Source organism: Lepidochelys olivacea, assembly GCF_965140295.1.
Source record: "Lepidochelys olivacea isolate rLepOli2 genome assembly, chromosome: 27".
Lineage (NCBI taxonomy): Eukaryota > Metazoa > Chordata > Testudines > Cheloniidae > Lepidochelys > Lepidochelys olivacea.
Window position 1 is genome coordinate 7357544 of NC_140437.1, and position 27570 is coordinate 7385113.

The 27570-nt window shown below is 46.3% G+C and overlaps 1 protein-coding gene across 4 annotated transcripts in view; it reads right to left on the reverse strand.

Annotated features, from left to right (window-relative positions):
• LOC311513594 (acid-sensing ion channel 2) overlaps positions 1 to 27570 on the reverse strand; it is a 1297158-nt gene that overhangs the window by 126847 nt on the left and 1142741 nt on the right. For all 4 annotated transcript variants that reach the window (XM_084615520.1, XM_084615519.1, XM_084615517.1 and 1 more), the window contains exon 3: positions 10055 to 10182. In XM_084615520.1, the coding sequence (XP_084471646.1) occupies positions 10055 to 10182 (128 nt within the window). The remainder of the gene's footprint in view (positions 1 to 10054; positions 10183 to 27570) is intronic.

Here is a 27570-nt window from a genome sequence, read left to right on the forward strand (position 1 = left end):
AGAGACAACCGAGGGAGGACCTGATAACAGCGTTCCGATATTTTAAGGGCTGTTTTAAATAGGCTGGTGATCAATTGTTCTTCATGTGCATGGAGGGTAGGACAAAAAGGGCTTGTCATGAATATAAAGGGAAGGGTAAACCCCTTTAAAATCCCTCCTGGCCAGAGGAAAGATCCTCTCACCTGTAAAGGGTTAAGAAGCTACGATAACCTCGCTGGCACCTGACCAAAATGACCAATGAGGAGACAAGATACTTTCAAAAGCTGGGGGGGAGGGAAAAACAAAGGGTCTGTCTGTGTGATGCTTTTGCTGGGGACAGAACAGGAATGGAGTCTTAGAATTTAGTAAGTAATCTAGCTAGATATGCATTAGATTATGATTTCTTTAAATGGCTGAGAAATTAAGTTGTGCTGAATAGAATGGATATTCCTCTCTGTGTGCCTTTTTGTAACTTAAGGTTTTGCCTAGAGGAATTCTCTATGTTTAGAATCTAATTACCCTTGTAAGGTATTTACCATCCTGATTTTACACAGGTGATTCTTTTTACTTCTATTAAAATCCTTCTTTTCAGAAACTAAATGTTTTTTCATTGTTCTTAAGATCCAAGGGTTTGGGTCTGTGGTCACCTATGCAAATTGGTGAGGATTTTTACCAAACCTTCCCCAGGAAGTGGGGTGCAAGGGTTGGGAGGATTTTTTTGGGAAAGACATTTCAAAACAACGCTTTCCTAATAAAAATAAACCCAGATAAATGTTTGGTGGTGGCAGTGGAAGTCCAAGGGCAAAGGTAAAATAGTTTGTACCTTGGGAAGTTTTAACCTAAGCTGGTAAAAGTAAGCTTAGGAGGTTCTCATGCAGGTCTCCACATCTGTATCCTAGAGTTCAGAGTGGGGAAGGAACCTTGACAGGGCTTAAACTGCAGCAAGGGACATTTAGATTAGTTATTAGGAAAAACTTCTTAACTAAAAGCGGCAAAGAGTCCTGTGGCACCTGATAGACTAACAGACATATTGGAGCATCAGCTTTCGTGGGTGAATACCCACTTTGTCAGATGCATGTAGTGGAAAGGATAAATGGACACAAATCAGATATTAGGAATGGCAATATACAAAAACCTGTAGGAGAACACTTCAAACTCCCTGGACACACAATAGCAGATGTAAAGGTAGCCATCCTGCAGCAAAAAAACTTCAGGACCAGACTTCAAAGAGAAACTGCTGAGCTTCAGTTCATTTGCAAATTTGACACCATCATCTCAGGATTAAACAAAGACTGTGAATGGCTAGCCAACTACAAAAGCCGTTTCTCCTCCCTTGGTGTTCACACCTCAACTGCTAGAAGACGGCCTCATCCTCCCTGATTGAACTAACCTCGTTATCCCTAGCCTGATTCTTGCTTGCATATTTATGCCTGCCTCTGGAAATTTCCACTACATGCATCTGACAAAGTGGGTATTCACCCATGAAAGCTGATGCTCCAATATGTCTGTTAGTCTATCAGGTGCCACAGGACTCTTTGCCACTTTTACAGATCCAGACTAACACGGCTACCCCTCTGATTCTTAACTAAAGAATAGATACGCACTGGAACGGGATATCTAGGGAGGCTGTAGAATCCCCGTCATTGGAGGTTTTTAAGAACAGGCTGGACAAACACCAGTCAAGGATGGTCTAGATTTACTAGGTCCTGCCTCAGCACAGGGGGCTGGAATTGATGACCTCTTGAGGTCCCTTCCAGCCCTACAATTCTATGATGCTTCCCAACATCTCAGGCCTGCTTGTGGGGTTCAGACTCATTCAAGTTTGGTAAGTGATTTGTGATACGCAGCTCATTAGAGATAAATGACTGCAGGGCCATCTAGAAGAGCAGATTGCTACAACTTTTAATGACGTGAGCTGTGCTCCTTGGTACCACGCTGCCCCCAGACTCTGAGCTGGCATTTCAGAGACTCTGCTAAAGTTGACCAAAACATGCCTTAATCTCCTATTCAACTTTAATGAGTCAGATGCACAAATACAAACGCTAGACTGGAGTTACCATTGAACTGAGGCACAATAATCACTGCCAAAGATTCTGCTGATAATCAGTTAGGCTTCTATTCCTCCAGCAATTTCTTTATCACACACTCTTTGCTACAGAAGGTACACATCAGGTGCAACAGCTTCCGGGGGGAGGGAGCAAGCAGTAGAAAGAGGTGTGGAGGTGGGAGGGGAGTGTTCATTTATTGGCATGTGCAGAGGCTTGCGTTAAAGTGACGCTGCCGGGAATTGAAAACCACCCTCATCTGTATGAACACCACCTCTTTGGATTAGTAAAACTGGAATAGTTTTTTTTTTTAAAAATCTCATTCACCGGATGTCACTATTTAGGCCAGTCCCTTGTAGCTCTAAACCCACATTACCAGAGTATCTGAGCACCACACAGTCTTGAACATGTTTGCCAGGGTACCACTCTAACCACTGGCCAGTCCTTCCCCTCTTGTTCTGCTGGGTTACTCTGTGCATTTCACCCTCAGGGGGCCCAATGAAAACAACTGGTCAGTTTCCTTTCTGCACCGTAGGTCTCTCTGGGGCTGGTATGCACCAGCAGAGCATTGCAGTGTTTGGCGTACAGCAAGCATCTGGTCAATTTGACTGCACCTCTCCGTTGGAAACTCCTTTTGGAAAACATCGCTGTTACTACTTGATTTCTGGATTTGGAAATGGACAAAGCAAACCCACAGAAAACGAGAGGGAGGCTGGTCCAGTGGTTAGGGTAGTGGCCTGCCATGCCATGCTAATGACACAACAGACCGCATAAATAATAAAATTAGATAAAGACGAGTTTTTTTTAAAATCACTCCAGTTTTACTAATCCAAAGCGCTGGTATTAATTCAGATGAGGGTGTTTTTCAATTCCCGACACGGTCACTTTAACAGAAGCCTCTGCACATGCCAATAAATGAATACGTACTCCCCGCATTGCTGTGGGTGTGTACACCCGCCCCCTCACCACACGTACACCCTGTTTCCACTGCCTGTTCCCCTTCCCTATGGAAGCTGTAGCATCTGATGTGTGCATTCTGTAGCAAAAAGTGCGTGCCAAAGAAATTGCTGGGGGAATAGACGCCTAAGGCCTGGTCTACACCAGGAAATTAGGTTGGTGTAACTACATCATCCAAGGGTGTGAAAAATCCATGTCCCTGAGCAACACAGTTAAATCAATCTCCCCTCCCCCCCCCCAGTGTAGATAGCGCTAGGTCAGTGAGAGAATTCCCCGTCAACCTAGCTCCCACCTTTCAGGGATGTGGCAGGGTCTGCACCACTGTAGCATTTTAAGGGCAGACAAGCCCTAATGAATTAGCAGCAGCCTATTCGGTAGTATCACACCTTGAATCAACAGCCTCTCCAGTCCAGTGTACCACCTTGCTGCGGCGATCTAACTCCCAGCGCGAATGACCACTGTGTTCTCAGGCATGGAGCAGTGGGTTCACTCCGTGGTGTATGGAAGGGGAACATTCTCCCACCTGGCAAGTCCCAGTATATTATTTTGATATACTGTAGCTGCATCTTGGCAAGGTGGATGAAAGGAGGGGGAGGAAAGCAAGTTGGTCCCACTCCCACTGCCCCAGCGTGCAGGAGGGGGCAGCTAGGTGCAAAATGGTGCAATTCCAGAGGCACTGGGCATTCGGGTGTGTGGTCAATATACGCCTTGGCAGCACTGCCGGCTTGCAACAACTTCTCCCTGGAGGGTTGGACAGGCCTAAGGAGTCTGAGCCATAGATGTGGGAATGGAGAAGGTTTGGCAGGCAAATCATGTGTTGATTAGAGAGCAGCTGTTCGATATCTGAACAGCTGTTGCCTGTGCCCCCAAAGAGCATTTTACCCACCTATTACTGATGTGTTCAACTAGAAATGAGTTCTTGGTTGCTGAAGAATAAAAGCAGCTCATTTTCTAGAGCCTGCTGGATTTTCACACAAGACACAGACAGGCAAAAACCCATTACTTGATAAACCAAAAGAATCCACTGCCCTTCCTTGGCACTTGCTTACCTGAAAACTGGCACTGAAATAACTAAATGGGTTACTTCTCCTAAGACACTTTTAATTACTTTGCTGCAAGTCCATGCACTGACTTCAGTTAGCTCATTATATTTCAGAATACGAACGTCCACGCACAGACTTGTAGTGAAATAACAACCGGTGTGTATCGAACCTGCTGTGGTTATTTGGGTTCCAGTGTCCATGTGGTCCTTGGCTTACAGGTAAGTTTGGTGGTAAATTTCCACTGGTAAGTGGTAAATCGGGTGGTGAGTGTCCTTGAGTTAATCTGAGAGGAAGCGGAAGAGCTCTTGCTCTACACCATGGATGGCCAAAAAACCCAACGCCTCCTGAAACTGGCTCTGAGTTTTTGAGTCCCATTGCACTGGAAGGAGACCGCAAGGGCAGGAAGAACCTGAGTAGGGCAACGAGGAAGGTGAAGAATAGAAGCTCCAGGAAAGAGCTTTATGCCACCTGCTGACTTTCAAACTCCTAAAAAGTATCCAGATCTAACAGCAATGTCACATCTCATTGATCAGTCCAGGGATAACGTATCGCCACTGGGACACGAGGGAAGTGATGTGTTATGAGCTGCTGGCCTCCCACCATTGGTGATAATAAATAATTGAAATATTGTCATGCTGCCTGCAAGGAGACAAGCTGATTTACATAAACCCCTTTCCTCTAATCTCCCTTTGTCCTTCAACCCTGAGCCCCCATGGGCAGGGACCGTCCCTTCTTGAGTTTCTGGAAAGTGGCTAGCACATGTTGGGACTGTTGTAAGTGAGCAACTGTGATAGCCACCCTCTTGGGCCAACGGGCCAGGAACTGAACCAGAGACTTTCAGAGCCAGCTAGCTTGAGAGCCAGGCTGCCATAGCTGCTGGTTGTACCAACTCATCTCCTCTGGGAAGCAGCCATGGAGGGGACCTGTAACACACCCTCACCAGCCAGTTACACAACACCAAACAACAATACTCTGAAGGGACGGCCACAGGGTTGCCTGCCCCTTTGAGGGCTGGGAGCCAGCCAGCCCTGTTCATTTATCAGGCCCAGCTGAGAAGGTGTCAGGTGTTTTCTAGGAAGGGCTGAGAAAGCTCAGCTGGAAGGAGCTGCAACAGGAGACAGGCCTCTGCAGTGGGCCCTGAAACAGAGGGGACTGAAGGAAAGGGCATGTCTTCCTGTCAGCATGGAGACAAGCCAGGGGAAAAGCCAACAGGAACTGTAGCCCAGGGCCTATCTAGAGGAACTGTTTTGGGTTTGATGTTTTGACTAAGTTTTAAGGATAAAGCTGTGCCCAGAAAGAGACTTGGGGCGTGGCAGTATGTCCTGGGCAGGTCAAGAGAGCCAACCTGTATGAGGGGAAACAGAGGCATCAGCTGGCCTGCAGCCAGACAAGGTAAGGCAGGGATGAAATCCACTCTGTGGGCTCTGGCAAATGTAATAGAAACAATACAGTGAATGATTCACCCTTATGAAATCCAAACAGAAAACAATCAAGGCCTGGGGGTCATTATGAGGTAATCCATATTGAAAACAGTGGTAGTCACCAAATACCCTTGGAATAAAACAGCTTTCAGGTGATTTTTATACCTGGGGAGAGATGGTCTGAGGTGGACACCAGGGAGGCAGTGAGGTCAGAGAATTTACGGCCAGTGCAATCAATCACCTGGCCAGGGAATCTTACCCTGCATCTAGTCCAATACCCTGAGGTTCCTCTACAGTGTCCATTCGAGACAGAGACATCCAGTCTCGAGTTAAAGAATTCATGTGGAGAATCTATCATACCCTGAGATAAGTGATGTTAAAAAAAATGGTGCCTTGTTCCCGTTTTGAAGTGGTCTAGCTTCAGCTTCCAGGGACGGATCTCGTTTGACTTTGATCTGATGGCCTGGAGAGCCATCTACTATCAGAAGTCATCTCCTCTGTTAGGGACTTACCGAAAGTAAGCAACTTGCCTCTGAACCTCAGTAAGTTAAAAAGGTCGAGTTCTTTGGCCACGTCTACACTGCATTGCAAACACAGTCTGTGGGGCTGGTGGACGTGGTGTTTCCAAAGCCATGCTTGAGCATCCACGCTGCATTGTAAACATGGTTTACAATTGCTGGACTCGGGTCTCAGAACCTTGCTAACATGTCCATACTGCGCTACACAGACCTTCTGACTCCAGTCTGCACCTTGATTTGGTCCACGCTGCAAAATGACAGGATGTGGACCTGAGTCACAGCTGGACTTGGCTATGACCCATCCCCCTACCATGATCCTAGGACCCCAGTCCTGAGTGCTTGCTGACCAGTCTGACTGATCTGTGTGTGGACGGAAAAAGAGCTTAGGCTGAAACCTAAGTCTGAGCCTGGACTTAACGTGCAGTGTAGACAGACCTTAACTCTCACTGTGAGGAAGGTTTCTCAGACCTCGAATCATATTCACAGCCATTCTCTAAACCCTCTCCAATTTCTCTATATCCTTTGGAGGTGTGGACACCAGAACTGGGCCCAGTCTAGCAGTCACGGTTACACCAATGCCATACACACAGGTAATATCACCTTCCTACTCCTACTCGATAGTCCCCTGCTTATAAGGATCACCCATTCTAGCCCTAGCAATCAATCACCAGATCACCTGGCAACCCAAGCATGGGTTGATGGCTCACTGATACCAGGACCAGGCTGACAAGGATTTAAAACATTAAAAAAATGGGGCATGTTTAGTCTCAAGAAAAGAAGACTGGGGTGGGGGGTAGGGAACCTGATAAGTCCTCAAATATGTTAAGGGCTGTTCCAGGGGTGCTGGAACCAAGTGTGCGGGGGAGGGCAGCCCCCCTTGGCTTGAAGCAGTTTCCATCCTATGCAGGGTTTACAGTTTGGTTCACTGGCTTTCAGCACACCCCCACTGTACACATTGTTCCAGCCCCCCAGGGCTGTTATAAAGAGGATGGGGATCCGTTGTTGTCCATCTCCACTGAAGGTAGGACAAGGAGTAATGGGCTTAATCTGCAGCAAGGGAGATTTAGGTGAGATATTAGGAAAAATGTTCTAACTCTCAAGGTAGTGAAGCTCAAACAGGCTTCCCAGGGAGGTTGAGGAATTTCCAACCCTGGAGGTGTTGAAGAACAGGCTGGGCAAACCCCACTCACAGATGATCTAGGTTTATTGGTCCTGTCTCAGCGCAGGGGGCCTGGACTTGCTGACCTGGCAAGGTCCCGTCCAGCCCGACATGTCTCCGATGCTATGAAATAAGGCAAAGGCCTAGGCCGTTCTTTCCAAGCCAGGGCCACTTTCAGACCCTTCCGCTGCTCTGCACAGGAAGGGGGGTGATTTGGGCGTTACCACGCTGAGCACAGCAGCACCAAACTTTTGTGACTCCCATTCCTGGGAACCTACAAGCCAGCAAGCTGAGCAGGGAGCTCCCTAAACTAGCCAATAGGAAAGGTCAGGAAGCGGGGTGAAGCTGAAGCCCCGCCCCTCATAGGGATGTAGGGCCCCAACTCTGGGCCGGAGGGAGGCGTCTCCTTCTGCTTGGGATTCACAGCCAGGAGGCAGGTGCCTGCACCAGGTCAGTCATTCTCCAAGACAAACGGAGGAGGTGTCCCTCTGTTAACATTTCTCCCAGTGATTAGCCCACTCCCCCCGGGCGTGGGAGACCCAGGTCCCCCCCTGCGGCTTGCTGTGAAGAAGGGATTTGAACTTGCCCTAACCACTAGGCTAGAGGGTCATCTGGGGCAGGCTCTCAATCTCTCCTGTCAAAGCTGTTCCACTGGGCATAAATAATGAGTCAGTGTAGCAGTGGGACGGGAGTTTGGGTCTGCCACCTCCCGGCAGATGCCCAAACGGCCAGGCCTCAAAGTCATTCTACCTCTCGCTGGCCCACATTTTTCTATTGTCTCCTTTCAAATTTTAGATCAATTTTTTTTAAAGGTAAAAAGAACCCTTGAAAACAAAACGTTTCCTTTCACGTGGAACTAAATGCTATTGTTCTGACTGTTTGGGTTTTGCACAGCCCTCCCCAGGAGTAATGAGCCCTGCCGACAAGCTACCGTCAGCCTCCAGTTCATCCACTCCAGAAATAATCTGTGTGTTACCAACCTTCTACCCTCCCACAATCCTGCCAGATTAGAATTTCACACACACTTGTTTCAAATGACAGGCAATGAATAAAAGTCTCTCTGACTGTCACCCATCCAGACCTGAGGGCGGGGGTGCTGTCAGGGATTCGTTATTCCAATGCGTCACAGGGAGGATCACAGACTGATTTAACTGCAGCAAATCAACCTTGCTAGCAAAGCCTGGCTTCTAGCCTCAGTGGCACAAATCAGCCTTTGGCCTGTGTTCACGCATGCTTCCAGCTTAGTGTGCGAACAGCCAGCAGGGGATATGTGCAAAGATCTTGCATGCACACAGGGAACTTCCTCTGGGCGATTACTCCCTACTGGTCTCCTCTTTTGCTCTGGAATGCTACTGGATTTGACAGAGTTTTCACCCTCTGGGCTAGGCTGGCCACATGGAATGGGGGCAGAGCTCTCCAGCCGGCTGGCACGTTCTCTTCCCCAGTCACAAGGGGGAGCTGTGTGTTTGTAAGACCGGCAGGGCAGATTCCACACCCTGTCTTCAGTCTTGCATAATCCTCTCAGAGAGCACAAAGCACCAGCTACTGAGGGCAGGCAATGATGGGACAAATGAGAATTTCTGTGTACAGATTTTTAGCCATTAGTCGTTACCATAAGTACTAGTATGGAATTCCAGTGGGCCTGGTTCTTATCTACACTAAGGCCTCTTTGCATTGCAGGCTTTAGAGTGCATATACAAAATATTTATACTCAGTTTAACATCCTTTTATACTGCTAGGTCTGCGTACAGCAGCCTTCCTGTAAATAGCCATCAGATCTGTGTGTCTCATATGGACTTCATTAATAAGATCATCCCAGTGACAGTTACAGATGGACAAACCAGTTTGGATAAAATAAGCTAGTTATCGCTGGAGATGGGGAAAGGCTTTGGCCAATGCTAGTCTTCATTTTCAAACATGCCCCGGTTCTGATCAGAACGGGAGGCAGAAATGCCAACATTCTGGAAGTAAATTTGTTTCTATGCAATTTTCAGCATGGTTCTGCTGACTTCAAAGGTGTGGGCATACATCAGACAGAAGAAAAACGATGTCTGCCCAGCACTAGTGGCAGCCCCTTTGCCCCTTTGAAACTTTACATTTTACTGCGAACATCCAAGTCAACAAACAAGCCAAAATTTATGCACAGGGCTTCACTCCTAATTCTGCAACCAACTCTTCAGTGCTGAAATTTCCTCTTCGTAGCCTGAGATCCCATAGCGTGGTAGAATGCCAGCAAGCTTCCATTCAAGGGGTAGGGTTTAAATATGTAACTCAGTGGTTCTCAAGCTGTGGGTTGCAAGAGAGCACTCTGCCCACCATGCTGGTTTTGTCACAAAGATAAAGCACCTCTCAGTTTTCAAGTAGGAATGGCAACATCTACTCAGAGCCAGACTGGACAGGTTCAGGGTTTGCAGAGGTTTTTTCTGGTCAGCACCCTTCTCTTCCTCCCCACACCCAATGAAAACAAACACCGCCCACCAAATCCCCCCCTCCCCATCTGTCCTTGCTCCATGTATTTCTCTGTTGTCAGGGGTGTTTTAGGTAAATTCAACTGTGATCCGATTTGCCGCTGAAATGAAAAACGGGGAGAAATACATATGTCACAAAGTTCCCTGGAGAGTTGGGAGCAGCAGGGGCAGCACCAGGCCTGGAGAATGAGCGGCACAGAGATAAGAGTGGGAGAAGTGACCAAGCAGCCATACCCACGTTTGTATGACATTTGCCTCCTGACAGAGTGGTGACCGAGACCTTGGGCTACTCAGTGGCCTATTTAGAGTAGCAGCCTCATTAGGGTAGGTTCTACCCCTCCTAGAAGTGCAGGGAAAACAGGATTAGGGGAGTTGCTTCAGGAAAGGGTCTCTCCATCTCTCCCCTTAGAAGTGACACACCATAGGAAAACGTTCCCATTCCACACATCAAACCACAGACTCACCCGTTGCTCCTGTGTGGCGACAAAGGTCTGAAATCCAGGGGCCACTCCGAACCCAAGCTCTTGGACGAAGGGTGGCTCCGACTGGCTGTGGATCTGAACTTTGACTCCAGCTTCAAATGTAGTTTCCTCTAAAAAGAGAAGCAGGAATGCTAAGTCACCAGAGGAAGAACAGGTTAGCTAATTGGCTGCTGTGGCTCTGAGGGTGGCATGCAAAGTTAAAAGAGAGCTTGTGCATAGGATCATGTTTGGAATCGTTACTACACTTACCCCTCTTCTCCCCAAAAGGGGTTGGGATGAATTTCTTATGCTGGCAAATGTGCTGTTCAGAGAGGAGTGGAGAAATCACCATGTGCTACTTGCCAGCTCAGTAGCTTTTCATTGCAGGGCTATTTGATGGACACCGTGTGAGAGAATCAGGACCATCTTTTGTGGTCAACCAGGCAGATTTTGGATTTGTCATTGGGGTAGGGGGGGTTAATCCGGCTCACCTCTGCAGATGCTGCTGCTGGCCACTGAAACATCAATAGCCTCTCCAGACTCGGAGCACAGAGCGGCCCGTTCTGTGGGCTTCTTCCCCCTTGGGTAGCAGTTGTGTAATGGCAGGTTCCATAACTCCTAAATGTGCAAGAAGGTTTCTAGGGATGGGAGCGGGGGGCTGCGTGAGGGGCGGGGTTTGCAGATAAGATGTCCTGTCTCTTGGAGAGGCCAGGCCACTGTCCAGACAACCTCTGTCTCTTTCTGAGATTTGAGATACCCAATGGCTCCATGTCTAGTTGGCAGCCGGTGTCAAGTGGAGTGCCCCAGGGGTCGGTCCTGGGGCCGGTTTTATTCAATATCTTCATAAATGATCTGGAGGATGGTGTGGATTGCACTCTCAGCAAATTTGTGGATGATACTAAACTAGGAGGAGTGGTAGATACGCTGGAGGGCAGGGATAGGATACAGAGGGACCTAGACAAATTGGAGGATTGGGCCAAAAGAAATCTGATAAGGTTCAATAAGGATAAGTGCAGGGTCCTGCACTTAGGACGGAAGAACCCAATGCACAGCTACAGACTAGGGACCAAATGGCTAGGCAGCAGTTCTGCGGAAAAGGACCTAGGGGTGACAGTGGACGAGAAGATGGATATGAGTCAGCATGTGCCCTTGTTGCCAAAAAGGCCAATGGCATTTTGGGATGTATAAGTAGGGGCCTACCAAGCAGATCGAGGGACGTGATCGTCCCCCTCTATTCGACATTGGTGAGGCCTCATCTGGAGTACTGTGTCCAGTTTTGGGCCCCACACTACAAGAAGGATGTGGATAAATTGGAGAGAGTCCAGCGAAGGGCAACAAAAATGATTAGGGGTCTGGAACACATGACTTATGAGGAGAGGCGGAGGGAACTGGGATTGTTTAGTCTGCAGAAGAGAAGAATGAGGGGGGATTTGATAGCTGCTTTCAACTACCTGAGAGGTGGTTCCAGAGAGGATGGTTCTAGACTATTCTCAGTGGTAGAAGAGGACAGGACAAGGAGTAATGGTCTCAAGTTGCAGTGGGGGAGGTTTAGGTTGGATATTAGGAAAAACTTTTTCACTAGGAGGGTGGTGAAACACTGGAATGCGTTACCTAGGGAGGTGGTAGAATCTCCTTCCTTAGAAGTTTTTAAGGTCAGGCTTGACAAAGCCCTGGCTGGGATGATTTAATTGGGGATTGGTCCTGCTTTGAGCAGGGGGTTGGACTAGATGACCTCCTGAGGTCCCTTCCAACCCTGATATTCTATGATTCTATGATTCTATGACCACAGCTATTTTCTACCAGGCAGAAATCTGGTTTGAAATATATTTCCCCCATTATGTAAGCCTCCCCCCGCAAAAAACATATATGTTAAAAGAACATTACCTATGGTTTGTCTACACTTATAGCGGTTTAGAGCCCAGCCCAGCCAGCACAGTACAATTAGTGGTGTAGACGGCGAGGCACTTCTTTGTAGGGTAGAGTACAGACACCCTGGACCCTAGGGTATATACCCTACATGGCTCTCTACATGCCCAAACAGTGCCTCCCCCATCTACACTGCTATTTCCAGCAGTGTAGTGTCCCACAGCCTCCCCACTGCTGGAGCAGTGGGACTGGGGAAAGGCAGAGAAGAAAGGCTCCAGCAGCACCCCACTGCCAGAGCTTTTTCTAGCTGCCTTCCTCCTGCCAGAGCATTTCACTGCTGCATGTAGCTACATGTATCCTAGGGGCTACCACAAGTGTGAACAAAACCTTAGGCTGCAAGGTCAGCCACTTGAAAATGTAGGAAATGCCAGGTTTACACAGCGCTCTGTACAACTTTGATTCTTCCACCTTTTGCGTCCATCATGTGAACTGAACAAGGCAGGGGGCCCGTGGAAAATATACTATGTGATCATGTCATGAAAAACCATGTGTACAATTTTCAAAGGTGTCTCTGTGACGTAAAGATGCAAAGATTAGGGTTTGTCTACCCATGAGAGTTAATCCAGAATAAAGTAGGGTGTGAATTTAAGGCAGATTAACTATTCCTGTTGAACTACACATGTGAAGACTATTTCAGAACAACAGTGCCTTATTCTGAATTAGCTTAATCCATTTTGGAAGTGGATTAAGCTAATTTGGAACAGCACTTGTATTCCAGAATAACTCCCTGTGTAGACAATCTCTAAGGGAGTTAGGAGCTAAATTCCATTGATTTACACTAACTGGGCATTTGGAAAACGGGAAGCAACTAGTCCAGTATGCTCTGAAGTCTGCGTTCACAAATTCCCCTATAATGAACATAACTGTCCAAAAACACTGGCTGGCTCCCCTGATTACACAGCATTGTCAGGCTTCCCCAAAGCACAGTCCGCTCAGCAGAGCTTCAGGCAAGCAGCAAACAGAGCCCAGGAGCTTGGTAGAATTACAGCTGACCTTCAAGCTAACTAAGAATTTCAGCTCGCTGGGGCTCAGATAACCAAGATTTCAGTGCTTATCAACTGGGGATTTTGCACATGTCAAACATCGGACTTCAACGCTTAACAGCCATGGGGGATTTGAAGCTTGTGACGTCAGAAAGATTCACAATAAACCCACATAGTTGGCTGACAGCTTCTATGTCATGGTGATGTGAGCATTTTGAACAGGGCCGTCCTACCACTATGGCTACCATGAGATGTTCAGAAGCCCCCAACTCCTGTCCTTCTCTTCACAATTCACTCTGGAAAGACACATTAAGTGGAACATTAAAGCTGATATTTAAACCCACATGAGGCAGGAATCCTCAAATTATAATCCTGTCCCCTTCTCTCCTTCCTTTTGTCAGAAGTCCTCCCCTGCCTTCGCTTTGGACGTTCTCCTCCTTTGAACTCTACTTAAGTCAGTACGTTGGCTAGCGAGTGAGAAGGTGCAGTTTGGAAAGTAGCAATGGCCGAAAGCCATTTTGGGAGGTAGGGGGCAGAATGAGTGTACAGTGAATTAGATGCAAGTGCAATGTGGCATGGAGATGGCATTTTGGGCCCTTCATGTCATGCAAGAGGTCCTCTATTCAGCACTGGTGGTGCTGTGCCTGGAACACAGTTCTAGGCACAGACACATTGGATGCAGATCAGCAAAGCACAACAGACGTAATGAGGGAATAGAGGGAGATGTGGAAGGAAAGGTAACATTGCCATCTAGGCTTAGCATGGCTAAGCAACAAGATGCACCCTCATAACAGGGGGGAGGGATAGCTCAGTGGTTTGAGCATTGGCCTGCTAAACCCAGGGTTGTAAGTTCAATCATTGAGGGGGGCATTTAGGGATCGGGGGGCAAAAATAGGGGATTGGTCCTGCTTTGAGCAGGGGGTTGGACTAGATGACCTCCTGAGGTCCCTTCCAACCCTGATATTCTATGATTCTATGAACAGTCTGTGCATAAGGCACCAAACGTTAGAGTCTCTGGGAGCCATCTACATATCTGAAGGGAGGTTGGGGCAAGCCCCATCTTTCATGCTCTTGGAGGGAGGCATGAGGACTATAAGGGCATAGGCACTGTCCCAACTGAAACTGCTGACCAAAAATCTCTGTCTCGAGTGCACTGAGCACACACGTGCTTGATTTTTTATATATATATGGACAAACCCCCCAAGAAGAACTAGCTACACATCTAAGGAACACAAAGGAATTATCCATGCAGGATGCTGCTCACCCCCTCGCTCTACCTACTTTTGGCTTCCATCCCTTAGTAATTAATAAAATGAAGGAAGAATACTATTATTTTTAATTATACTTTGTTTAAACTAGAGTATCTTTAGTGGTGTAAATCTGGAGTAGCTCCATGTAAATTTAACACCAATGTAAATGAGAGCAGAAGCTGACCCTCTCTCTTCCCAGTCCCCTTTCCTTTTCCTGTGGGGGTAGGGTGACCAGACAACAAGTGTGAAAAATCGGGACAGGGGTTGGGGGGTAATCATAGAATATCAGGGTTGGAAGGGACCTCAGGAGGTCATCTAGTCCAACCCCCTGCTCAAAGCAGGACCGATCCCCAATTAAATCATCCCAGCCAGGGCTTTGTCAAGCCTGACCTTAAAAAATATCTAAGGAAGGAGATTCCACCACCTCCCTAGGTAACGCATTCCAGTGTTTCACCACCCTCCTAGTGAAAAAGTTTTTCCTAATATCCAACCTATACCTCCCCCACTGCAACTTGAGACCATTACTCCTTGTTCTGTCATCAGCTACCTCTGAGAACAGTCTAGATCCATCCTCTTTGGAACCCCCTTTCAGGTAGTTGAAAGCAGCAATCAAATCCCCCCTCATTCTTCCGCAGACTAAACAATCCCAGTTCCCTCAGCCTCTCCTCATAACTCATGTGTTCCAGTCCCCTAATCACTTTTATTGCCCTCTGCTGGACGCTTTTCAATTTTTCTACATCCTTCTTGTAGTGTGGGGCCCAAAACTGGACACAGTACTCCAGATGAGGCCTCACCAATGTTGAATAGAGGGGAACAATCACATCCCTCTATCTGCTGGCAATGCCCCTACATATACATCCCAAAATTCTTGGCAACAAGGGCACACTGTTGACTCATATCCAGCTTCTCGTCCACTGTAACCCCTAAGTCCTTTTCTGCAGAACTGCTGCCGAGCCATTTGGTCCCTAGTCTGTAGCGGTAATAGGAGCCCATATAAGAAAAAGACCCCAAAATCGGGACTCTCCCCATAAAATCGGGACATCTGGTCACCCTACCTGGGAATAATTTTTCTGTCTCATTTCTGTTGGGAGGACACTGTAAAGAAGCATGTTTCACACTTGGGTCCTTCACATAATGAATATCCTGATTTCTGTTGCTGGAGGTTCTCTAAGTTCTGACCCCCTGATAATTACTATTACCAGAATATTACATCATTTTAAAAAAAAATCTTAACATAGAAGAACTTTAAGCATAAAAAGGGGAAAGCTACTGCCTAACATTTATCACCATGGGTCACCAATAAATCGTGACTATGAACCCATCGGTTTGGGTAGCCAGGAGTTTTGTTAAACCTTCTGTAGAATTCCTGCATATTAAGTGCTCAAATGCACTTGTTCTCCTTTGACTTTCTTTAAAATTCTCAGGGTGCCAAGGAGTGCTGTCTGTTGGAGGTTGCTCATCATGATGTCTCTCACTCCTAATGTGTCCCTAAGCTGCTTATTCATGCCCTGGGGGGTCTCACAAGGTGCTCCAGTAATCACTGGATTGTCTTTGTTCTAGTTTCCATAATTTATTCACTTCCTGGCAGAATTCTTCATATGTCATCACCTCCTTGTTTGCATTTCTGTCTCCTGGGATGGCAATATCAATTTTAACATGGTCTGGTTTGCCCTTTTTTCCCTACAGCAACTATGTCCAGCCTGTTTGCCAGAACTGTTAGGTCTATGACAACTGCCAGATCCTATAAAATCTTATCCTCTGGTGTGCTTTTGATCCAGTGGTCATAACACCGTCCAGTTCGTTTAAATCCGTACCGGTCACAGAGGCTCCAATGCAGACACTCGGCAGCCTCATTGTGTCTGTTCCTATGTTCTCTCCCAGTCTGGCTCCTGCAGGTGCTCGATACATGCTCGATTGGTTTTTCCTTTTTGGAACACGCTCTGCAGTTTGGGGAGCAGTTCTGTCGGTCAGTTATGTTGCAAATTTAATTAAGCTTTAAGGACCGACTGCTCTTGGGCATTCACAGTGAGTCTCTCTCTGCCTCTCTTTTGAGAGGCTTTCTACAAGCCAGGAGTTTGTTCAACTTCCATCACTAATAGGTTGCCTCTCTCTCCACCACTGCACGTGCACTGATTTCTGTGTAAATCTTTTGAGTCTTCCTTTGTTTGTTTTTTATATAGATTCACAGATATGAAGGTCAGAAGGGACCATTATGATCATCTAGTCCGACCTCCTGCACAACGCAGGCCACAGAATTTCACCCACCCACTCCTGCGGAAAACCTCTCACCTATGTCTGAGCTATTGAAGTCCTCAAATTGTGGTTTAAAGACTTCAAGGAGCAGAGAATCCTCCAACAAGTGACCCGTGTCCCATGCTACAGAGGAAGGCGAAAAACATCCAGGGCCTCTTTCAATTTGCCCTGGAGGAAAATTCCTTCCCAACCCCAAATATGGTGATCAGTTGATTTGGTTTCTCCTTTCTTTGATGCTTTCTTGGCCTAGGATGCACACTCAGCCATCTCTTGTGATCACAACCAGATTATCAAAGAATCATAGAATATCAGGGTTGGAAGGGACCTCAGGAGGTCATCTAGTCCAACCCCCTGCTCAAAAGCAGGACCAATCCCCAATTAAATCATCCCAGCCAGGGCTTTGTCAAGCCTGACCTTAAAAACTTCTAAGGAAGGAGATTCCACCACCTCCCTAGGCAATGCATTCCAGTGTTTCACCAACCTCCTAGTGAAAAAGTTTTTCCTAATATCCAACCTAAACCTCCCCCACTGCAACTTGAGACCATTACTCCTTGTCCTGTCCTCTTCTACCACTGAGAATAGTCTAGAACCATCCTCTCTGGAACAACCTCTCAGGTAGTTGAAAGCAGCTATCAAATCCCCCCTCATTCTTCTCTTCTGCAGGCTAAACAATCCCAGTTCCCTCAGCCTCTCCTCATAAGTCATGTGTTCCAGACCCCTAATCATTTTTGTTGCCCTTCGCTGGACTCTTTCCAATTTATCCACATCCTTCTTGTAGTGTGGGGCCCAAAACTGGACACAGTACTCCAGATGAGGCCTCACCAATGTCGAATAGAGGGGGACAATCAAGTCCCTCGATCTGCTGGCTATGCCCCTACTTATACATCCCAAAATGCCATTGGCCTTCTTGGCAACAAGGGCACACTGCTGACTCATATCCAGCTTCTCGTCCACTGTCACCCCTAGGTCCTTTTCTGCAGAACTGCTGCCTAGCCATTTGGTCCCTAGTCTGTAGCTGTGCATTGGGTTCTTCCGTCCTAAGTGCAGGACCCTGCACTTATCCTTATTGAACCTCATCAGATTTCTTTTGGCCCAATCCTCCAATTTGTCTAGGTCCCTCTGTATCCTATCCCTGCCCTCCAGCGTATCTACCACTCCTCCCAGTTTAGTATCATCCGCTAATTTGCTGAGAGTGCTATCCACACCATCCTCCAGATCATTTATGAAGATATTGAATAAAACCGGCCCCAGGACCGACCGCTGGGGCACTCCACTTGACACCGGCTGCCAACTAGACATGGAGCCATTGATCACTACCCGTTGAGCCCGACAATCTAGCCAACTTTCTACCCACCTTATAGTGCATTCATCCAGCCCGTACTTCTTTAACTTGCTGACAAGAATACTGTGGGAGACCGTGTCAAAAGGTTTGCTAAAATCAAGAAACATCTTTTGTTCTGGTTGATTCCTCATGTATTTTGATGCTATAGTCTTCATTCTCAATTGCTTCCTCCACCAATAGCAGACCTTTCCCTCCATCACCTCGTCGGATGTATGTCCTGTCCACGTCTTTATTGGTATGCATTAGTCTTTGATTCTGTCCAATCTGGATGGAATATCTGGCACTGGGTGCAGCTCAACGGAAAGCGACTTTGATTCAGAGGACAGAAGCAAAGTGAGAAAGAAGAAAGCTGTGTGCTGTAATTTTGGACTCCCACTCAGACAACAGATGCATCTGTGAAATTTGTAACAAGCTGTGTCGTTCTCAAATTGGGCTTGTCAGTCATAATCAGATTCATCAGACACCTGAGGAGACCTCTTAGGCATATACCATGATCCAATGGATTGATGCTTGCCTATAATAATAATAATGAATCACTAACAGCTTCCTCGTTTGGATATTTATTTTTTTTCTCCTCTTCTTCATGCCACTTGATCACTCCAGCAGTGTCCAGTATTACATGTATCGTCCACATATTAAAGGCTAAAATAAAATTCTTTGAGTTTTGTCCTTAGAGTAGTTCTTAGTCATCTGTAATATCCTTTCCTCACTTTCTTCTTTGACTTCCTTCTGTAGTAACTCAGACAGTTCCCTGATTACAAGGTATTTGTAGGGATCAAGCTGAGAGACATCTTGGCTAATACCTTCATCAGTTTTTATGTCATCTGATGGTACCAGTTTGCCCCTCTTTACAGTTGCCACTCCACATTGAGCCAAGCCAACCTGAAACTTTGTATCTTCAAACTTTTCTACATATGGCATCAGTCTCTGCATCTCCTTTTGCGATATTCCATGCAGTTTCAGATCATCCATGTATTACAGATGGTTCAGATCATCCATGTATTACAGATGGTTAACTGGCTTTTGCTCTTTGCTGTTAATAAGCACAAATCATCCCGCAGACCATCCGTGTCAGTGGCAGCATCACTACCATGAACAGCAATGGTGATAAGGAATCCCCTGAAAAGTTTCCTCTTTTAATTTGGACATAAGAACGGCCATACTGGGTCAGACCAAAGACTTGTAGCCCAGTATCCTGTCTGCCAACAGTGGCTAATGTCAGATGCTTCAGAGGGAATGAATAGAGCAGATAATCACCAAGTGAATCAGCACCGAGCGGTGATGTGATGGTATGGACTCACCGCTGTGGTGCCTCCTGCTGGCTGTCCTGGGACTTAGCTCTGTTGGCCAGTGTGCCTCCGTCTGGTGACGTCTCACCGCCGTCAGTTCTGCTCCAGGACCCGTGTAATTCACAGGGCCGTGGCATCCTCTTCCAGACACAGCCCTTTGGCTGTGCCGCACTTGGTTCTACCCCCCTTCCGGGCACCAGCAATCCATTGTCCATCCACTTCCTCCTCAGTGGTGAGTGGTGGCAAAGGGGGGGAAGGGACCTGAGTCTGCCCATTACTTTGGGTCACAGCCCAGGGACCCTATAGCTGGCAGCCACGTACTGTGTCCCCTCCAACCCTGCAGTCTATTTCCCTGCGCCACTTCCCTGCAGCTCTTACCATCTTCTCTGCCCTCATCTCAGGGCCTCAAGTCTGTCAGCAGGCAGCCGGGAGCTCTCTCCCACTCCCCTGATCCTGCCCAGCACTGCTCTGTCCCAGGCGCTATCTTCCCGCCTTCTGCAACGCAACCAGTTCTCCCTCCTTGAGCGCTAAGGAGTGACTGAAGCTGCTCTGCCCAGCAGCCCTTCTTATATGTGTAGAAAGAACAGTAAATATGGCAGGTGACCAGCTTGGCTTCACAGTGAAATCCTTGCTGATCTTAAACACAAAAAAAGAAGCTTACAAGAAGTGGAAGCTTGGACACATGGCCAGGGAGGAGTATAAAAATATTGCTTGGGCATGCAGGATTGAAATCAGGAAGGCCAAATCACACCTGGACTTGCAGCAAGCAAGAGATGTTAAGAGTAACAAGAAGGGTTTCTACAGGTATATTAGCAACAAGAAGAAGGTCAGGGAAAGTGTGGGGCCCTTACTGAATGGGGGAGGCAACCTAGTGACAGAGGATGTGGAAAAAGCTAATGTGCTCAATGCTTTTTTTGCCTCTGTCTTCACAAAGTCAGCTCCCAGACTACTCCACTGGGCAGCACAGTATGGGGAGGAGATGAGCAGCCCTCAGTGGTGAAAGAACAGGTTAAGGACTGTTTAGAAAAGCTGGACGTGCACAAGTCCATGAGGCCGGATCTAATGCATCTGAGGGTGTTGAGGGAGTTGGCTGATGTGATTGCAGAGCCATTGGCCATTATCTTTGAAAACTAATGGCGATCGGGGGAGGTCCCGGACGATTGGAAACAGGCAAATATAATGCCCATCTTTTAAAAAGGGAAGAAGGAAAATATGGGGAACTACAGACAGGGCCATCCTTAGGATTTATGGGGCCTTTTGCAGTATTATTAAACTGGTGCCCCTGTGCCCCATGGCAGCCCGGGACCCCATGTATATTTTAGATAAGGGTGGTCTTTTAAAGGATTTATTTTAAAAAAAACTATGTCTGAAGATCCAAGCATTTAAGGCTAAAGATGAATACCCAGATTGTGCATCTAAAAATCTATGCAAGGATTTATTAGAGATGTGATTTTATAATCTTTAGGAACACACTAATGAAATATTTTTAAAGCAAATTTTAAATTAAGGTCCTGTAAACTAACATGTTCTGAGTAAATATTACAGTAACGCACAACTGTTTTTGTCAGTAAATTCAGAAATTGACAGTATATACTTGGGGGTTGGCAAATGCCTTGTGACAGGGTTGGGCCGGATGGCTACAGGAGAGTAATAGAAGGCAGATATATTAGCCCCAGGTTAAGTAGGTCCCTTTTCCCTGGGGAAGGTAACAAGGAAAGTTCCAGAACAATCAGGAACCTTCTGGAGACAATTAGGACAGATGGGCTGATTGGCTGCAGGTGTTCTAATCAAGAAGCTGCTAGAATCAATTAAGGCAGGCTAATCAGGGCACCTGGGTTTAAAAAGGAGCTCACTTCAGTTTGTGGTGCGCGTGTAAGGAGCTGGGAGCAAGAGGTGCTAGGAGCTGAGAGTGAGAACATGGACTGTTGGAGAACTGAGGAGTACAGTCCTGATGTACTTAATCAGGTGTACTTAATCTGATGTACTTAATCTGTTAATGATAAGCATTATCAGACACCAGGAGGAAGGTCCTATGGTGAGGATAAAGAAGGTGTTGGGAGGAGGCCATGGGGAAGTAGCCCAGGGAGTTGTAGCTGTCGCACACCTTTTCCAGGAGGCACTCTAGACAGCTGCATTCCACAGGGCCCTGGGCTGGAACCCGGAGTAGAAGGCAGGCCTGGGTTCCCCCCAAACCTCCCAGCTCCTGGTCAGACACAGGAGGAGTTGACCTGGACTGTGGGATCATGAAAACGGCCAAACTGAGGGCTGCCGTGAAGCTCCAAGGCAAGCAAATCCCCCACTAAGCGCAAGACCCACCAAGGTAGAGGAGGAACTTTGTCACAGCCTGTTAAATGGCTTCATTACCATTTGAATGGCTCTTTAACAGTTTCAATGTTGTGCTAATAGGTCTGGCAGGCACGAAGGCTTTTTCACTTTTAAGTGCTAGATCCCCTCTGGAGGAAAAAGAAAAGGTGTACTTGTGGCACCTTAGAGACTAAGAAATGTATTTGAGCATAAGCTTTCTTTGGATGCATGCAGTGGAAAATGTAGTGGGGAGATTTATATACACAGAGAACATGAAACAATGGATGTTACCATACACACTGTAACAAGAGTGATCAGGTAAGGTGAGCTATTACCAATAGGAGAGTGGGGGCGGGGGGTGGGGAAGGGAACCTTTTGTAGTGATAATCAAGATGGGCCATTTCCAGCAGTTGACAAGAATGTGCTGTTCTTGTCAACTGCTGGAAATGGCCCACCTTGATTATCACTACAAAAAGTTTCCCCCCACCCTCCGCGCTCCTTCTGGTAATAGTTCACCTTACCTGATCACTCTTGTTACAGTAAAAAGAAAAGGAGTACTTGTGGCACCTTAGAGACTAACCAATTTATTTGAGCATGAGCTTTCGTGAGCTACAGCTCACTTCATTGGATGCATAAAGCAGAAAATGCAGTGAGGATGTTTTATACACACAGACCATGAAAAAATGGGTGTTTATCACTTCAAAAGGTTTTCTCTCCCCCCACCCCACTCTCCTGCTGGTAATAGCTTATCTAAAGTGATCACTCTCCTTACAATGTGTATGATAATCAAGGTGGGCCATTTCCAGCACAAATCCAGGGTTTAACAAGAACGTCTGAGGAACAGTGGCGGGGGGGGGGGGGGGGGAGGAAAACAGAAGAGGAAATAGGTTACCTTGCATAATGACTTAACCACTCTCAGTCTCTATTCAAGCCTTAGTTAATTGTATCGAATTTGCAAATGAATTCCAATTCAGCAGTCGCTCGCTGGAGTCTGGTTTTGAAGTTTTTCTGTTGTAATATGGCAACTTTCATGTCTGTAATCGCATGACCAGAGAGATTGAAGTGTTCTCCAACTGGTTTATGAATGTTATAATTCTTGACATCTGATTTGTGTCCATTTATTCTTTTACGTAGAGACAGTCCAGTTTGACCAATGTACATGGCAGAGGGGCATTGCTGGCACATGATGGCATATATCACCTTGGTAGATGTGCAGGTGAACGAGCCTCTGATAGTGTGGCTGATGTTATTAAGCCCTGTGATGGTGTCCCCTGAATAGATATGTGGGCACAGTTGGCAACGGGCTTTGTTGCAAGGATAGGTTCCTGGGTTAGTGGTTCTGTTATGTGGTATGTAGTTGCTGGTGAGTATTTGCTTCAGGTTGGGGGGCTGTCTGTAAGCAAGGACTGGCCTGTCTCCCAAGATTTGTGAGAGTGATAGGTCGTCCTTCAGGATAGGTTGTAGATCCTTGATAATGTGTTGGAGAGGTTTTAGTTGGGGGCTGAAGGTGACGGCTAGTGGCATTCTGTTATTTTCTTTGTTAGGCCTGTCCTGCAGCAGGTGACTTCTGGGTACTCTTCTGGCTCTGTCAATCTGTTTCTTCACTTCAGCAGATGGGTATTGTAGTTGTAAGAATGCTTGATAGAGATCTTATCGGTGTTTGTCTCTGTCTGAGGGCTTGGAGCAAATGCGGTTGTATCGTAGAGCTTGGCTGTAGACAATGGATCATGTGGTGTGGTCTGGGTGAAAGCTGGAGGCATGTAGGTAGGAATAGCGGTCAGTAGGTTTCCGGTATAGGGTGGTGTTTATGTGACCATCGCTTATTAGCACCGTAGTGTCCAGGAAGTGGATCTCTTGTGTGGACTGGTCCAGGCTGAGGTTGATGGTGGGATGGAAATTGTTGAAATCAGGGTGGAATTCCTCAAGGGCTTCTTTTCCATGGGTCCAGATGATGAAGATGTCATCACAAATCAGATGTCAAGAATTATAACTTTCATAAACCAGTCAGAGAACACTTCAATCTCTCTGGTCACTCGATCTCTGACCTAAAAGTCACAATATTACAACAAAAAGACTTCAAAAGCAGATTCCAACGAGAGACTGCTGAATTGGAATTAATTTGCAAACTGGATACAATTAACTCAGGCTTGAATAGAGACTGGGAGTGGATGAGTCATTACACAAAGTAAAACTATTTCCCCATGTTTATTTCCCCCCTCCCTCCACTGTTCCTCAGACATTCTTGTTAACTGCTGGAAATGGCCCACCTTGATTATCACTACAAAAGGTTTTCTTCCCCCCTCCACTCGGCCCCGCTCTCCTGCTGGTAACAGCTCATCTTAAGTGATCACTCTCCTTACAGTGTGTATGATAACACCCATTTTTCATGTTCTGTTTGTATATAAATCTCCTCACTGTATTTTCCACTGAATGCATCTGATGAAGTGAGCTGTAGCTCACAAAAGCTTTTGCTCAAATAAATTGGTTAGTCTCTAAGGTGCCACAAGTACTCCTTTTCTTTTTACAAATACAGACTAACAAGGCTGCTACGCTGAAACCTTTCATAAGACAAGTTTTCCATTCCTCAGATCATCCTAGTAGCCTTTCTCTGTACCTGTTCCAGTTTGAATTCATCCTTCTTAAACATGGGAGACCAGAACTGCACACAGTATTCCAGGTGAGGTCTCACCAGTGCCTTCTATAACAGTACTAACACCTCTTTATCTCTAGTGGAAATACCTCGCCTGATGCATCCCAAGACCACATAAGCTTTTTTCATGGCCATGTCACATTGGCGGCTCATAGTCATCCTGTGGTCAACCAATACTCCAAGGTCCTTCTCCTCCTCCATTACTTCTAATTCATGCGTCCCCAGCTTATAACTAAAATTCTTTTTATTAATCCCTAAATGCATAACCTTACACTTCTCACTATTAAATTTCATCCTATTACTATTACTCCAGTTTACAAGGTCATCCAGATCCTCCTGTATGGTATCCCGGTCCTTCTCTAAATTGGCAATACCTCCCAGCTTTGTATCATCCGCAAACTTTATTAGCACATTCCTGCTTTTTGTGCCGAGGTCAGCAATAAAAAGATTAAATAAGATTGGTCCCAAAACTGATCCCTGAGGAACTCCACTGGTAACCTTCCTCCAGTCTGACAGTTCACCTTTCAGTAGGACCCGTTGTAGTCTCCCTGTTAACCAATTCCTTATCCACCTTTCAATTTTCATATTGATCTCTATCTTTTCCAATTTAATTAATAATTCCCCATGTGGAACCGTATCAAACGCCTTACTGAAATCTAGGTAAATTAGATCCACTGTGTTTCGTTTGTCTAAAAAAATCTGTTACTTTCTCAAAGAAGGCGATCAGGTTGGTTTGGCACGATCTACCTTTTGTAAAACCATGTTGTATTTTGTCCCATTTACCATTGACCTCAATGTCCTTATCTACTTTCTCCTTCAATTTTTTTTCCAAAACCTTGCATACTACAGATGTCAAACGAACAGGCCTGTAGTTACCTGGATCACTTTTTTTCCATTTCTTAAAAATAGGAACTATATTAGCAATTCTCCAGTCATACGGTACAATCCCTGAGTTTACAGAGTCATTAAAAATTCTTGCTAATGGGCCCACAATTTCATGCGCCAATTCCTTTAATATTCTTGGATGAAGATTATCTGGGCCCTCTGATTTAGTCCCATTAAGCTGTTTGAGTTTCGCTTCTACCTCAGATATGGTTAATATCTACCTCCATATCCTCATTCCCATTTGTCATGCGACCATTATTCCTAAGATCCTCATTAGCCTTATTAAAGACTGAGGCAAAGTATTTGTTTAGATATTGGGCCATGCCTAGATTATCATTAACCTCCACTCCATCCTCAGTGTTTAGCAGTCCCACTTCTTTCTTTGTTTTCTTCTTATTGGTATGGCTATAGAACCTTTTACTATTGCTTTTAATTCCCTTTGCAAGGTCCAACTCTACTTGACTTTTAGCCTCTCTCACTTTATCCCTACATGTTCTGACCTCAATAAGGTAGCTTTCCTTGCTGATCCCTCCCATCTTCCACTCCCCATAGGCTTTCTGCTTTTTCTTAATCACCTCTCTGAGATGCTTGCTCATCCAGCTTGGTCTACAACTCCTGCCTATGAAGTTTTTCCCCTTTCTTGGGATGCAGGCTTCTGATAGCTTCTGAAGCTTTGACTTGAAGTAATCCCAGGCCTCCTCTGCCTTTAGATCCATAAATTCTTCAGTCCAATCCACTTCCCTAACTAATTTCCTTAATTTTTGAAAGTCAGCCCTTTTGAAATCAAAAACTCTAGTCGCAGATTTATTTTTGTTTACCCTTCCATTCAGTTTGAACGGAATTAGCTCATGATCACTTGAACCAAGGTTGTCCTCTACAAACACTTATTCTTTGAGGTCCTCACTACTCACCAAAACCAAATCTAAAATGGCATCCCCTCTAGTCGGTTCAGCAACTACTTGGTGAAGGAATCCATCAGCTATCGCATCTAGGAAAATCTGAGCCCTTTTTTTTTCTAGCACTTGTCCTCCAGTCCATATCTGGGAAGTTAAGGTCTCCCATGATCATGCAATTTCTATTAGTATTTACTTAATTAAAAACATTAAAGAGGGCTCTACCCACATCCCGATTGGATCCCGGCGGTCTAAAGCACACCCCAAGCACTATCCCAGGGGAGGCTCTAGTACTTTTCTTCCCCAATGTGATTTTTGCCCAGACGGACTCTGTCTTATCCATTCCATCGCTTCTTATTTCTTTACATTCTACCTCATCATTGATAGACAATGCTACTCCACCACCTTTACCTTTATTTCGGTCTTTCCTAAACAGCACATACCCTTCAATACCCGTAGTCCAGTCATGACTCCTATTCCACCATGTTTCTGTTCTCCCTAGAATATCTGGTTTCACTTCCTGCACCAGTAGCTCTAGTTCCTCCATTTTGTTACCTCGGCTCCTCGCTTTGGTGTCCAAACATCTTAATTTTTGCTGTTTGGCCTCACTCACATTCTGTACCCGATTAGGCACAGTCATTCTACAGCCAGTATGACCTGGTATGCTCTCTGCCCTTCCTCCTTATGTCCATTCTCCTACCCACAGCTGTAACCTTTCTCACTTTGTTTTCTTCTCTCTCAATGCTAAAATCCGGCGTGGAGATTACCTGGACATCTCCCAACCATCTCCCCCGATCAGGAACAGTCAACATGGATTCACAAAGGGCAAGTCACGCCTGACCAACCTGATTGCCTTCTGTGATGAGATAACTGGCTCTGTGGATATGGGGAAAGTGGTGGACGTGATATGTCTTGACTTTAGCAAAGCTTTTGACACGGTCTCCCACAGTATTCTTGCCAGCCAGTTAAAAAAGTATGGATTGGATGAATGGACTATAAGGTGGATAAAAAGCTGGCTAGATCGTCAGGCTCAACAGGTAGTGATCAATGGCTCGATGTCTAGTTGGCAGCCAGTATCAAGTGGAGTGCCCCAGGGGTCAGTCCTGGGGCCGGTTTTGTTGAACATCTTCATTAATGATCTGGATGTTGGGATGGATAGCACCCGCAGAAAGTTTGTCGATGACACTAAGCTGTGGGGAGAGGTAGATATGCTGGAGAGTAGGGATAGGATCCAGAGTGACCTAGACATATTGGAGGATTGGGCCAAAAGAAATCTGATGAGGTTCAAGAAGGACAAGTGCAGAATCCTGCACTTAGGATGGAAGAATCCCATGCACTGCTACAGGCTAGGGACCAACTGGCTAAGTGGCAGTTTTGCAGAAAAGGACCTGGGGATTACAGTGGACGAGAAGCTGGATATGAGTCAGCAGTGTGCCGTTGTTGCCAAGAAGGCTAACGGCATATTGGGCTGCATTAGTAGGAGCATTGCCAGCAGATCAAGGGAAGTGATTATACCCTTCTATTCAGCACTGGTGAGGACTCATCTGGAGTATTGCATCCAGTTTTGGGCCCCCCACTACAGAAAGGATGTCGACAAATTGGAGAGAGTCCAACAGAGGGCAACAAAAATTATTAGGGGGCTGGAACACTCGACTTATGAGGAGAGGCTGAGGAAACTGGGCTTATTTAGTCTGCAGAAGAGAAGACTGAGGCGGGATTTGTTAACAGCCTTCAACTACCTGAA